Source organism: Camelus ferus, chromosome 1, assembly GCF_009834535.1.
Source record: "Camelus ferus isolate YT-003-E chromosome 1, BCGSAC_Cfer_1.0, whole genome shotgun sequence".
NCBI classification, from domain to species: domain Eukaryota; kingdom Metazoa; phylum Chordata; class Mammalia; order Artiodactyla; family Camelidae; genus Camelus; species Camelus ferus.
Window position 1 is genome coordinate 9,811,275 of NC_045696.1, and position 15,163 is coordinate 9,826,437.

Sequence of the window (15,163 nt, forward strand, 5' to 3'; positions counted from 1 at the left end):
GGATCTGAATTTATTCTCTCCGTAAGAGAGAAAGAGCACCACTCCACCCCAGCATATGCACACAGAGGCCTGAAAACTAGATGAATTAACGCAGCAGTTCTCCAAGTGTGGGCCTCAGACAGCAGGAGCAGCGGCACTGCCCACACCGTGAGAAGCGGTAAGTTCTAGGATGCTGGTCACACCAGCCGCCAATAAGGTCAAATCCTGTACTTGGAAAGAGGGCAGAAGAAAGCACTCCTACTGACCTCCCTGAAAGCTGACTTCTCTCCCTGTTCAGTGCCTTACATCACGGAACCTGGCTAATAATTCTTGGCCAAATTTTACATACTCCTCTTTAAAAAAGAAAAAGAGGCAAAAGGATTCATAGCCTTGCTATTATAACCAAACCTCTTTGTGGTTAAGTTAAAAAAAAAATGTTACACACACAATCGGCATGGCTCACTGTTGTTATGATTGTGGAGAGGGAAAAAGCCACCGTGCATTTCATGTTGCCTAGCAACACCTCAGGCACGCTCTGCAGAGGTGCTCTCAAGAAGCTGAACACTAGCACAAAACAAGGTGAAGCAATCAAAAGATGCAATGTGCAGTCTGTGCCACACCTCAGCAGAAGGTTTACAGGCAGTAAGAAAGCCCAGTGTGACGCAGGACTTCACTTGAGTGCATCACTTGTATCAAAACTGCATAAGAGTGCTCGCTCCGTGTGCCTAAAAGCAGCTCACACAACACCCAGTGCTGTCCACAGAGCACATCTTCAGAGAACATCTCATTTGATCTCTGTGACAAAGCGGATGGGAGGTCATCTGAGTTCAGTACCCAAGGAAGCGGGAAACAGAGAAGCTAAGTGACTTGGTCTAGGCCACACAGCTGGGAACACAAGAGGGAGAATCCAGTCTCCGAGTCCGGGCCTCTCCCACTATGCTAAAAACTGATTCCCATCTTCCCTGTCACCTACTTCTAAGGAAGCCTAACAATGTAAGATTCTTCCTCCAAACCAGAAACGATGGGGTAAGCAAGCTACCATGAGAGCTTACAAAGCTTCAAATCAACTTGACAAACTGGCCTCAAAGAATTTCTACAAGGATAATTATCTACAAGGTACTATAAAAATCAAACCTTTGACAAATGTGAGAAAAAAAATCCCACTACAGAAATTTTGATTAAAATTGATTGGAGCAGATAAAAACATTTTCTATTATGGGTTTTAGGCTCTGGTTGTATACGGCTGTAAAAGAAGTACATTCGGCTTATTATCTCAACCTACATTCTTAAAAGGATGCACTGAGTAGGCGGACAATACATTGCTCAATGAGGTGTTTAAAGGCAAAAGTGAAAGAAATGCCAGGAGAAAACAGTGCTTAAGTTGACAAGAAACGTTTCCCACAATCAAAAGCTTATAAATGTGTTGCTCCTGGCATGACCAGTTTTTGTACCCTGATTACAGATGATTACGGGTCAGCACAAATGCATCCCATTTGCAACACAACACTGCTGGGGTACATACCTGCACACCACCTGGTAGGATGGGGATCTGACTGTTAAGAGTACAGTAACTTCTGAGCTGAAATACACAGTGTTCCCCACTGAGCCCATCAAAGGCAGCTGTCAAGTGACTCATGAAGAGACTTACCCTCCTCGGGTGTGCCGCTGACTATGCGAGGACATCTTGTAAGGAAGCGCCTGTTCGCCCAGGTTCTCCAGGTTCCTCACTACTGCCCCTCTGTCCATCAGGGCTTCTAGAGTACGTTTCAAAGCAGCAGCAGTCTCTGGCTGTTTGGCGGGTTTTGTTTTTAAAAAGAAGAAAAAACAGATCAGAATCATTATTAGAACTGGAATGATTAAGTGTGGTCAGTTCCAATCATAACAGCTCTATTGGGAGGGATCTTTGGGGAAAAACAACAGAAATTATCTTTGGCTAAGAAAGTTTAAAAAAGAGAGAGAGGTATTTATTGTAAGGATATGAGATAGCTCACAGATACGAAGGAAAATCTGAAGAAGCAGGCCTCGGAGAGTCCAGGGACCAGAGCAGCTCCAGGGATCTGGGAGGCAGGAACTAACTGAGTGGCTTCTTCAGAGCACCTTGGCCAGGATGAATCAGCGCCAGTCACTGCCAGTTCTTGTAGCCCAGGGCTCAAAATTCAAATTCCAGGGGAAGAGCATCCTATTGGCAGGACACTTTGATTGACCATCTCACCAAAACCATATACAGACAGTGGGAAAAGGGGTTGTCCCCCAAAGAAAAATTGGGAGATTGTAGCCAAAAGGGGGAAAGGATGAGTAAGACCCAACCTCTGCCCTCATGGGGCTTACAATCTAATAAAGACATGAACACAAAAACTCATGTAAGAAGACCAGAAGGCAGAGTGCAGGAAGTGACACAGGGACCAGAGAGCTCATGAAAAGAGAAAGCAGATTCAGTTGGAAGAAGGGTTTCATTAGGAGAGCCGACTTATAAGGAGCCCTGGAAAATGACAATGGGAGATGCAAAGAACAAATGAGCCAGGCGCTGAGTAAAGAAGCAAAGACAAGAAAGTATTGAGGAAATAGCTAGGAGTCCCATCGGTGACGTTCAGGACAAGGGAGGACTGAGAAGTAAGACTATAGGTTGGGTGCAAGTATATAAATAATAAATATCTGTTATGAAAAACAAAATTCAAACAAAATAGAGTCCCATCATCCAGAGATAAAATTCGTTAAACATTCTGATGAACTGCTTTCCAGATATCTCTCTATGCATATGTTTACACCAAAAACTTTAGGAAGAAAAGACACTTTACAATGGTAAACAGGAAGACACAACTAATGAAATGTAGAAAATGAGGAAGAGGTGTGGCAAAGGGGGCACTAAATATGGGGTTGTTATTAACAGCTAAAAAGAAATCTGGAGTAGCTGGCCAGGGACCACAGAAGATGAATCTGGTTTAGGACATGCTGAGTCTGAGATACCCACAGCTTCTCCAAGTTAACCTCTCAAGATGTAAACCTTAAGCTCAAAACAACAGGGCAGGTTAGTCATCTGCCGAGAGGGGCTATCTGAAACCTTGGCAGTAGGTGAGATCACTGAGGGGAATGTAGAGATCACTGAGGATGAGATCCACAGAAGCTTGGGGAGCACAAACACTTGGCGGACTGACAAGAGGACTTGAAGTAAGAGAAGCAAACAGCAGAAGGTAAATCAGATCTGCCCTGTCACAGAAACTAAGGGAAGAGGCAGCCTCCAAAACGACAGGATACAGGGTGGAGATGAAGAAAAAGCCACAGCGTGGTGACCACATGGTCACTTAGCAAGATAGGGCTAGAAGTCAGATTGCAAAGACATCCATGGTAGAGGTGTGATGGCAACGACGACCAAAAGAAAGTTCCAGAGCCTGAGGGGCAAACATATTCAAGCAAAGTGTTTGAGGAGAGAGAAAACTTAAGCAAGTTACTAGTTAAAGGGGGAATGAATCAGTCAGAAGATAAAATGTAAGATGCTTTAAACAACGTCATCAATGGCCAACATGATTTGCTGCGTGACTGCTATATGCCCAATGCTAGTCTAGTGTTCTAATGTCACATAGTTAATCTTCACACACACACACACACACACACACACAAAACAGAGTAAAGAAGGTTTACAGATTTGGAAACTGGGACCCTGAGAGATGCCATAACTTTGAGATCACGTGGCAGTTAGCAGGTGGTAGGGCCTGAGGCAAAAAAAAAAGGAACACTGACAAAAGTCAAGTCAGGGAAAGGAGGCCAGAGGACACCTGGGCAAGCAAAAGGGAACTTCTCAAAGACATAAATGAAGAAATGCAAGTAAAGAAATCGTGAAGTGCAGGGGTGAACTTATGAAAAGCCTACCTTCCAGTGGCTCATTTTAGATCAAATGAAAAGAAAACTGCAGAACAAATTTTAAGTATGCATTCCAGTAGCCCAAGAAGAATCCACAATATAGCTGTATATTTTCTTTCTGACAAATACTGCTGAAATGCTGTGAATATACTAAGTATTAGTTTAAGGTTCAGAAATAAAATTTCTCCTTTCATTCCTATTGTAGCCCACCATAGACTTCAAAAATACCTAATGAAAATTATGTGAATTTATATATTTAATCACCCTTATGATAAACGGAAATTTCATGAAAATAAAAACAGGAGCCAACTATCTCTTTGCATTAACACTAACTAGGTAAAAGTCTACAGCAATTTCTCCTTATGATTGCAAACAAACATTCTTATATAGTTCCAACAAAATGGAGACTAAATTCTCCTCATATTTCACTAGCAGGTATTTACAAATTTTGCAGAAACCTCATTCCTAACAACAGTTAATATTTCATTTCATTTAAAATACTATTTACTGATACAATTAACTGATAAGGTGGATGAACAGTCTATCCAAATAAAGAATGGGTAAAAAAAAAATACTTTGATTGATTATAGTCTTCTGATTAGCTACTCAAAGCATTAATTTTAATTTCAGTTTTGCCTGATTAAAAAGGAATATATCTCAATACCTCTTGTTTAAATTCCAAGTGAAGTGTTAACAGTGTGAAAAATGGAGCACCCTCTTCTGAAGTAAGAGCTTGTAAAATAAAAGATTTTCTTCCGTCCAAAAAAGGGTAAAGGCTACCTAACAAGAATGCAACTTAGGAAAATATCAGAACACATTTCGACCTCAGTAATGTCAAGGTCAAACTGTAGACTGCTTGAATGACCAAATTCATTTCACTGTAGCTTCAGAATACCCAGAAGTGTAAAAAGAAGAAGGGGCTAAAAGAGTCCCTGTTTATTAAGGGAGCTCAACTTGTACCTTACACCATATACCTCACCTCATCACTCTAAATCAAGGGTCAGCAAACAAAGCCTGTGGCCCAAATCTCGCTCACAACTTGTTTCTGCAAATAAAGTTTGATTGGAGCGCAGCCAGCTTATGCATTTATGTAGTGTCCGCGGCAGCTCTCGTGGTAAAAGCAGACCTGCAGTTACAGCAGAGACTGTATGGCCCACAAGCCTGAATTACTTACTATCTGGCCAGCTTCTGCTCTACCTTCTAACGGGCTGAGGGAAGCTGGCAAAGCCTCAATCCACTCACCTTAAAATGCACCATGTGAACCTGGGCCCCTGGGGTACAGACAGTGCACTCCCATGGGATCAGTCCTCAGGGAGACACGCAGGGCACCAGCCTAATAAGGAATATCAGCCTGACTGTTCAGATCATCACAGGACTCAGAAGGGATTCTGCAAAATCAGCGCTCCATCCACCAAGCTCCTAATATATCAATACAGGATTTCAAATTGCCTCATTTGGTGAAACCTACATATTTATTAATATAAAATTTTAGGCTTCAAAAAAAAAAAGTTCTGCTCAATACAGCACAATGTTCAATTTGTAAAAACATATGGTCTACAGGAAGCACATGATCTTGCTGCCGTAATTCTCATTTACAAGGTCTCTGAACCACTTAATTCCAACTATTCTAAGAGAGGTTGTGCACACGCGCTCCTTATAGGCTTCTCTCACCCCATCTGAAAGCAGCTCCCTCAGACTTTCCTCCAATCCACCATATGTCAATGAAACACAATTTTGTTACAGCACAGATTGGAGGGCGGAAATCGCTCACTTGAAAAAAATATGGAAAAGAAACAGTGAATGAATGTGAATGGGAGCTAGGAAAACTGGACTGCAGTCCCTGCTCCTCCACTAATGTCAGACAACCCTGGATAAACTATTAAAATTTATCCATTTTAAATTGTGCCTCACTTTCCTCGTGTGCTACATTAGTGATTCTCAACAAATTTTCTGTTTCTGTAAGCTTCACGTATACATTTATGTCACAATTCTCAAAATATCCTGGAGTCACCCAATGTTTTTTAAAAGTCTCTCTTTTCTTTCTGTGTTCCTCATTCTGACCTCCTCATCACCCAGAAGTGCCCCAAACCCCAACCCCAGGGACTCCTTGTGTCACCCCGTTTACTTCCACACAGCAACACTCTTTCATCACTAGAATGGAAGCTTCAGGAGAGCAAGGACTTTTGTCTATCTGGTACACAACTGTACTCCTTAAGTCCACATCACGAAGCTGGCACTAGAAATGGTTGTTGAATAAATTAATGCATCAATTGTACCTCCCAAAGAGGGTCTCTTGCTTACGTACTCCAGTTTCCCTGCTCCACCAGGAATCTGAAGCTTCCTCCTTTCTCTAATACAATTTGAAGCTACTTTTCATAAACACAAAGCTCACTATCAGGGTAGTGACTGCAATACTGAAGCAAAATTATAGTACTAGTGTTTTTATGTTTACTTCACGTAGCGCCAAAATGTTTTTTTTTTTTAAATACAAATTTGCAGTTTAAAAGAATCTAACAGAAGGAGCTCAGTGGCAGAGTGCATGCTTAGCATGCACGAGGTCTTGGGTTCAATCCTTGGTACCGACATTAAATAAATAAATAAGCCCAATTACCTACCCCCAAAAAACTTAAAAATATGTATGTATAACTAAATCACTATGCTGCACACCAGAAATTAACAAAACATTGTAAACCAACTATACTTCAATTAAAAAAAAAGAATCCAGAATTCATCCAATAGAAGTGAAACTAAATATATTTCAAAAATATAAAGTTCAAATATATATAAACATAAATGTTAAACTTAGATTGTTCTGATTATTTGCTGATAACATAAGAATTTACACTAAACAATACTTCAAGAAAATTCACCCTAAGAGAAAATTAAAACCAAATTTTGATCTTATTATTAATGATTACTCAAACTACTGGTATCCAGGCCACAAAAGCCCACCTTAGGGAAACCTCAACAGCTGACTTCAAATACTTTCAGGGCTACTATGCAAACGACAGATATGTCTTATTTTGATTGGACCCTGAGAGTTTGACTGGAATCAATGGGTAAAAATTACAGAGAAACAGAGCCTTGACATATAAAGGACACATTTCTGAAAATGACAGCTCCATGGACGTGAAATAGGCTGCCCTGTGAAGCAATGACCTTTCCGTCACTCGAAGTGCAAAGACTGGGATGACCATCGGATCAATCTTTCCACTGGGTGGGAGGTTAGACTTGCCAACTTCTAAAGCCCCTGCCAAGATTAAATTCTAATACTATTCCGGCACCATTCTGAAGGACGTTCTGAAGTGAAACTGCCTTTTAAAAAACACTACGATTGCATGGTGGTGAGAAATACACTGACTACTAATAAAGTTTGGTGCTGGTGCCTAGATTTATACTAAGACACCAGCTGTTTTACCCACTACTGCTTTTGCAGTGATCCCCTAAAAAGGTCTCTGAGAAGTCCAAGGCTTTTCAGGTCACTTTTTATTTTAATTGAAGTATAGCCAGCTTACAATGTTGTGTTAGTTTCTGGTATAGAGCAGAGTGATTCAGTTATACATATATATATTCTTTTCATATTCTTTTTCATTACAGGTTATTACAAGTTTTGAATGTAGTTCCCTGTGCTGCACAGTAGGACCTTGTTTTTCATCTATTCTATATACAGTAGTTGGAATCTGCTAATCCCACTCAGATCACATTTTGAAAACTGCAGTTCTAGGAATTCTAATGGGCAAAGTTTCTATGACAACAAGGAGACAAGGAAAATAAAAGGAAGTACATCTCCCCTTGCCCCCCAAATAAAATTCCCAATTCAGTAAGGTTATTACTAAGCTAATAATTCACAGAAGTACCACAAACATCACCATAGGTCAATGACCAGTATTTAATCTAATTCAACATATTTTCATCCCAGAAGAGAAGCATGTCAACAAAATTATCTTGTAAATTAGATTCTCTGGCCAAGACAGTTTTGAGCCAGTGGCCCTAGGGTGCACCTGGGTATCACTACAAAACCGTCACAGCCTACCAGGAAATGAAAATGACACAGAATCCACAACACATAGTGGCATGTAGCATCTACCTACCTACACCCTGCCTTTCTCATGTTACAAAGGGCCGTGCAGCAACCAGGAGCAAGTCTAAGATTTAGGAAAGCAGGAGCCAGGTCATAAAACTGTTAAAATCTGTGAAAATGTAAATGTAAAAGCCTTTCCCACTCTTTGTTGCATCTTAATTCCAAGGTTTAGCTCCTTAAGAAAATATCCTTGAAATTTGCATTTCCAAATACAGAGAAAGTCCCAGGAAAGTCTGCATTGAGATTCTCACAGCAGTTTGGAAGAGAAAATCTGTGAGTATCTTTCAACAGTAGTATTAGCTTCCAGGGAAGTTCTGTCACTAGCAGACCTTGGTGGGAAGAACAGAATGGACACCACCTACCTCAAAATGTGTGAAGTGCCGGCCCTGCCTAACACCATCTACGGTGCCCAACTCTGAGAATGATTCCATGGGAACTGTTTTATCAAATATTTTTATGACTCAAGAGAACCCCTTTACCCCACAATTTATTGAATCAAGAGCTGTAGTTCTCCTGGTAATTAAGGGCAAAAATTACTAAGTACAGAAGCTATTTTAAAAATTAGAATAAAATTCACTAAGGGCAAGTCTAGAACAGTAAAAAAAAAAAAAAACCACAAAGCTAAACAAATACATGCTGGAACATGATTATACTTACCTACAGTGGACTATTATACACTCTGTAACTTGTAGGTAAGTGACTAGAAGAGTAACTTACAGACTCTTTGAAGGTAAAAGATAGAAAACACTTTTAAGAACTAACTGCTATACTACTTTGCCCATGAATCATATTTAACAGATCATTTACCAGAAAGAGAGAATAATCATGAACAAAGACTTTACAGACTTTAAAAAGCGGGGGAGAGAATGAGGGAAGAAGAGAAGGGAACCCATCAATACACATCAAGTGTACTAGGAAAGTAACAAATACTGTAATTCAGTGAAAAACTGCTTCTTTTTATAAGCCACTGCTGTGTGCTCTGCAAAATGAAAAATACCTCAAAAATTTTAAATAATGCTAAATACTGCAGATTTACAGCTCAGATATATCAAGTGGTCATTTAACCATTAAAGCAACAGAGCTCTAAGAGTTCCTTAAGTATGTACTAAGTGAAAAGCACTCATGAATATGATATTCAACTTACACAATCACCTTTTTGAGACACAGTTATGGGAGGGGGGCACCTATAAATCCCCACTGGGGAATGATTTTAAAATAATCTTAATGGCATAAATCAGCTGTAAAAAAGAAGGTGCATACATCCACACCTGGAAATGGAGTGACAGCAAACTGAATGATCTCTTATAAACACACCAAACTCTGTGGGTATCAGAAATATAGGTTGTACTTTAAGAAACTGCCATTTGGGGGGATCAAGAACAGTCCAAATATTGACCATTTCTTAAGGCTTAACCTAATATTTATCCACAAACATTCCTTTCAAAGTGTGTCCCTCAAGACAAGTATTTCCAAGTTTCTCACTATGAAATCCACCTCTAATAGGGTAGCCATGGGGATATGAAATACAAATTCCCTGCCCTTTAGAAGTCTGTGATGTAGATATGCAGACACACGTAAGTCACTAATAAAAAGGAGGGTGAAATATTTCTGACTGGTGAGTTAGAGATGGCAGACTTCAGCCAGATCCAAAAGACTGAGCATCTCTGTAAGAGGTGGAAGGACAGTCAGTCAGCATCCTCTCAGAACAGGTTGCACTAACAGGATGACAGGAAGACGGTTCTGATAGAATTTATATTTGGGGTGGAATCGATGTGGGCACTGTGCTGGGTATAGGTAGAATCCACTGCTTTTTTCCACTCATGGCAATTTTTTGCCTACATTAAGATTTCAGTGTCTTCAAACACACTTTTGGTAAAAATGTCAACTTTCTGGAGATCAAATACGGCAATCTATATTAGTTTAAAATGTGTATACCTTCAATCTATGGCCATTTTTAGGAAATTAAGAAAACGGCCATACCGAAGTATAAGGATTTAGCTATGAAAACATTCACCACAAAGCTACCAGGACAGTGAATAGATGGAAAAGTATTTGTCCACTAACAGGAGTCTGGTTCAATAAAGTATTTTCACTGATTGAACAACTACTATGCAGCCATTAAAAAACAAGATGTTGATCCTTATACATGGACATGAAAATATTTTAAAAATAAAATTAAAAAAAATCAGCATGTAGGGTCAATCCAGTTTTTTTCTAAAAGAAAAAAAAGTACTAACGTACATGTACATTTAGAAAGTCTACATGAACATACAGCTGAATGACATTAGTTTTCCACAGGTAGTAAGATGAGAGGTGTATTCTTTCTCCTCTTTGCTTTATTATCTGATTTCTCTTACAATGAGCAATGAAAGATGTTTTAAAAATTAAACCTGGGGAGGGGGAGGGCGGATTCAGTTTTATTTTGTTTTAAGAATTTCTTCCCCTAAGTCTATGACAATATGCCATAATTTGTGAATTCTGTGTCAAAGCCCTGAAACTATGCCTCAACGTTTACAACTCATTCACTGACTCCACATCATTTACGTTTTAAATAATGTAATAAGCAGAGAGGTACAGATGGAAAGCTTTCAGTGGTTCCTGAAAGAGCCGTGCAAGCTATACTTCCAGCATCATGAGCTATTACAACTGGCTGCTCTGCCCCTTGGGAATCAGAGGGAAAACGAATCTAGTCGAAGACAGAAGCCCAGAGATCTCTGTTTCTAGAATCAGGGCAACCAAAGAGATGTTATGGGACAGGGCCAAGTTTGGCCTTGAGAACACAGCAGCCAATAAAAGCAAGATGGTAAGAAAAACAAGAAAGAGGAGCCTGCCTATTCTATGGTCATGCAACCAGGACTGAGGTTCTGGCGATCTGGGAAATGTAACAGAAAAACGTATTCTCTGAACAATGTGATGAAAATAAAAACAACCCAGGGAAGAATGCAAGAAAAGAAATCAGAGGAGTAAGGATCCAACAATTACCAAGTTTGGCAAAGATCAACGCCATGCCAAAAGCAAAGTGCAAGAAATAAAACAGAGTCATAGTTCACAGCATTGCTGAATTTGTAACTAGAAAAGCGGTAGGATGGTTGGTAAAGCACTTCAGCTGCAAGGCAGGTGGAATGCCTTTAAATCATAAACTGGACTTACTTTAAATGTAGTGGGCATCCAAGGGACCCCCTGAAACTAGTCTGTGCTGAGACATCAATATCAGTATTGATATCAAAAGATTACAAATGAATAAATTTAAATCCACTGGTTTTCAAGGTCTCAAGTCAAAGAATGTCATTCAGAGGCCATTTAAGGCCATTTAAGGGGGCTCGTCAAGGCGTTCCTCTAGAGTACATTAGAATCACCTAGGGAGTTTTAAAAGTGAGATGTCTATGTCTCACCCTCAGATATTTTTATTCAGTTGGCCTGGGGATTCATCAATCTTGGGCACTAGGATTTTTTTAAAGCTCCCCAGGTGTGGACGAAGGTGAGAACCACATTCTAGTAGGAAGTTGGCTGGCTTCTTTCTTATCACCCCTAAGATGAATGATTCTGGCTGAACTGCAGTTTATAAAGGATTTTCAGCAATGATCTCCTCCAACTCTAATTTAAGGAACATAAAAGCTCCACTTTTCTCACAGTAATAATGTAGCCCCCCGAATATGAAATGACAGTCCCCAAAGGTCACTACTTGTGGTTAATTCTACCTGAACAGCTGGAAAAATACCAAAAATAAGGTACCCAGGTTCACTGTTCTGAGAACATTCCAAAATTCACAGTCTTTTTACTGGGAAATTTCCATTTCTATCCTCCTCATTCCCTTCCAGATGCACTTACGGATGAATAAAAGATGGGAAACAGGAAGACTGGCAGGAGTCCTGGTTACTATGGCAGCAAGTGAATGAAATGCCACAGCTCATGAAACTGATAGTGAGAGCAGGCATCAGGTAGACATCATCAAGCCGTGCCTGTCCTGCTGATCGCTCTCCTTCATGCACAATTCAGTTCCCTGCCTTCACCTTATATTTCAACCTGTTCAGAGAGGAGGGGTGGAATGGAATGACAGGAAGATCAGGAAAGGTGAGAATCAGCAAAGGATTCTGATGTAGAGACAAAAGGGTTAGAAGAAATCTCTATTTAGATCATGTGAATCTTCTAAGCATTGGTGTACGGGTTTAGCAAAAGTATCAGTAAGTTGACTGGGTTAAGAGAAATTTTTTAAAACATGCCTTGATACAGTCAGAAACTTGGGCTTTGGCAAGAGAGTCAGATTTGCATACCTTGCTGAACAACAGACCAAAAGTGTGTCCACCACCAAGCCACTACAGTGGTGCTCAGTGCAAGTGATAGGATGAAGGTACCACTCTGAAAAGCAGGGAGGAGAAAGGGTATAAAAGCACAGAGGAATTAAAGGAATAAGACATCCTTCAAGATTCAGCTACCTCCTAGGAAAGTGTGCCTTTCCTCCATAACCCCATGTGTATCTCTCTCAATCCACATACATCTTGCAAGTGTAATTACGTAGAAGTACATCCCCTTCCCTAACTAAGCCTCTTCAAGGTTGCTTCTTACTCATCTTAGTAAAGATGCTGGAGATGCAAAGAATCTGGCACATACTCAATAAATGTTTGATGAACATGTATGTCAAAAGAATAAATGGAAAGATGAGAGATGGAAGTTGCCAGCTGTACTTTATTCAACTGAAAAGAGGATTAAACCAAGTAATAAAATTCAAGGAGAAATAAGACCTTCATTGCAAAAAGGAAAACAGCACCTTACATGTAAATTTTTTTCTTTTAAAGGCGAAGATGCCTAACAAATTTAAGCATATCCTGTTAGTCAAACACAGAGATGTACGATGTACAGTCAAGGAGCTAGGAGCAGGAGAAAGATGGAAACAAAGATCCAGTCAGAAACTCAAAAAGGTGCCTCCAAACTTCTAAAGATTCTTGGGACATAATTAAAAACAAAAACAAAAACAAAAACAAAAACAAAAACAAAAACAAAAAACAATGGACATTAGACTCCTACTGTGTACAGAAAATATCAAAGCAAAACTCAGACTATAAAAACCTCTGGAAGTGGAGCCAGCAAGTCCCATATAGATACAACAGTATTTTAGAGGGTATGACAATAAAAATTCATATTAGAATTGGAAGAAGAATAAAACCCAAAGGAATGGTAGCTCCCATTCTGTTTTATTTATTTCTCATTCCAGTCTTACATCAGTAACATCTCCCCTGGTGTACTGTATTCAACATGGAGGCCACACATAAAAAGGGACATCAATTGCCTCAAAGTTGCCCAGGAGAAAAAAAAAAAAAGATGGTAAAGTATCTGAAATCCATGTCCTGTGATGCACACACCAGAGAATGGAGATTAAGCCTGATTCTGAGACTGAAAATTGAAGACTGTATTTATCTTGAATATTTATCATCAGATACTCAAAGAGAAAGAAAGCTACACTTCAGGGGCATAACTTGGACTACCGAATGAAAGTCAGAGGCGAATTTGAGGTCATAAGAAAACTCTTTAAAATCAGAACTTTTACAAAATGAAATGAACATTCAGGAGTGGGGACTGATAAAGTTCTAGTTCTCATGGGTGGTGGCTGCATAGATGTCTGCTTCACAGTTACAGTGGATGCTCATTATTCGTGGATTTCAAATATGCCAATTCACCTACCAAAATGTCTGTAACCTCCAAACCAACACTCCCACTGCAGAGTGGTGAACAGTACGCACATTCCCAGCTCAGGTCCAACGTGATGCTCTCTCTTCTTGTTTCAGCCCCCACTATGAATAAGAGTTCTTTTCACGGTCTATGTAGTGCCATGTTTTTCACACTTTTCTGCTTTTTTTGCTGATTTCACTGTTTAAAGTGGCCCAAGTGCAGTACTGAAGTACTTACTGTCTAGTGTTTCCAAATGCAATAATATATGATGTCCCTTATGGAGGAAATACGTGTATTAAGTAAGCTTTGTTCAGGCATGAGTTAGGGTGCTGCTGGCCTTGAGATCAATGTTTATGAACCAACAATATATTTTAAATATGATGTCTTTAAACCAAGACACATGAAACACAATTATGTACTGACTGGTTGACCAAAATGTGGTGACCAGCCAGAGACTGGCAGGAACCTAACCATGCATTTCCCCAAGGGGCAACGACTTCATATTCACTAATTCAAGTGTTAGGCGCAACTTTATGGACTGTAACTACCACAAATAACAATAATCAATCGCATTCACTACTTTGTACACCTGTTCATGTTTCATGGACTGAGAATGTATGCCAAATTTCACAAAAATATTTTGATAGGTGGGATTTGTGCTTGGTACAGAAAAATCAAATAGACAACTTCTAAGGCCCCTTCAAAATGGGAGTAACCATTAACTTTGCACTTAAAGAGATAAACAGAATTTTGAAACTCCCGTTGTGCTTCTGGTTGTCAACATGTTCTTTTAAGATAAGACAGAAATGGGCAATAGACTCTGAAATATCAAGTTTCAAATGCTAAGTGGAGAATGGATGTCAGGATTTCCTAGTAAGTTAGAGGATTCAACACAAGCATATACAAAAGAGTTGGAGGTCTTAAAAATTAAAAACCTGATAGAAATTTAAAAGAAATTCTTTTTCAACAGAAGGGTTGGAAAATAAAGTTTAGACACACCTCTACAAAAACCAAATAAACAAAGATGTAAATTAAAAGACAAAAGACTGAAACCAACTGGACCAGTCCAGAAAGTCCAAGAGCTGGACAAAGGAGGTTCCAAAAGGGAGAAAACAGAAGAGAAAAATTATGCCAAGACTGAAGGACACAGGAATATCAAGCTGAAAGAGGCCACTGACAGCCCATACAATGAAAGAAAAGCTTTCATCAAGGCACATAATCGTGAAATTTGAGAACACAGGAATTAGAAGTGAAAAGGTGTTATGCTTAACAAATTTCTGAAGGAAAATACTCCTCAATCCAGAATTTTATATTCAGCCAACTTTCAAACAAATGAGTAGAATAAACATTTTTAGACACACAAAACTTTTTGATTCTAAGAGACTATGAAATTGTTAAAAATGAGTAACAGTGTTAGTACTATCAGATTTCTTGCTGTTGGACAAAGGAGATACCAACACAGAAGGGGGAAGGCCAAAAAGAAATCTCTAGTGCTGGTTTACAATTGGAAGCATTAGTAGATGTGCACACTGAAAAGGGCCCAGAAGTAGTGAACATGTTTACCTCTAAGAATGAGCACACCCA

The 15,163-nt window shown here is 39.5% G+C and overlaps 1 protein-coding gene across 1 annotated transcript in view; it reads right to left on the bottom strand.

Annotated features, from left to right (window-relative positions):
* The window catches only part of MRPS6 (mitochondrial ribosomal protein S6), a 63,639-nt gene that overhangs the window by 13,226 nt on the left and 35,250 nt on the right, over window positions 1-15,163 (bottom strand). Inside the window, exon 2 of the mRNA XM_032472365.1 lies at window positions 1,628-1,767. Within this exon, the coding sequence (XP_032328256.1) occupies window positions 1,628-1,767 (140 nt within the window). The remainder of the gene's footprint in view (window positions 1-1,627; window positions 1,768-15,163) is intronic.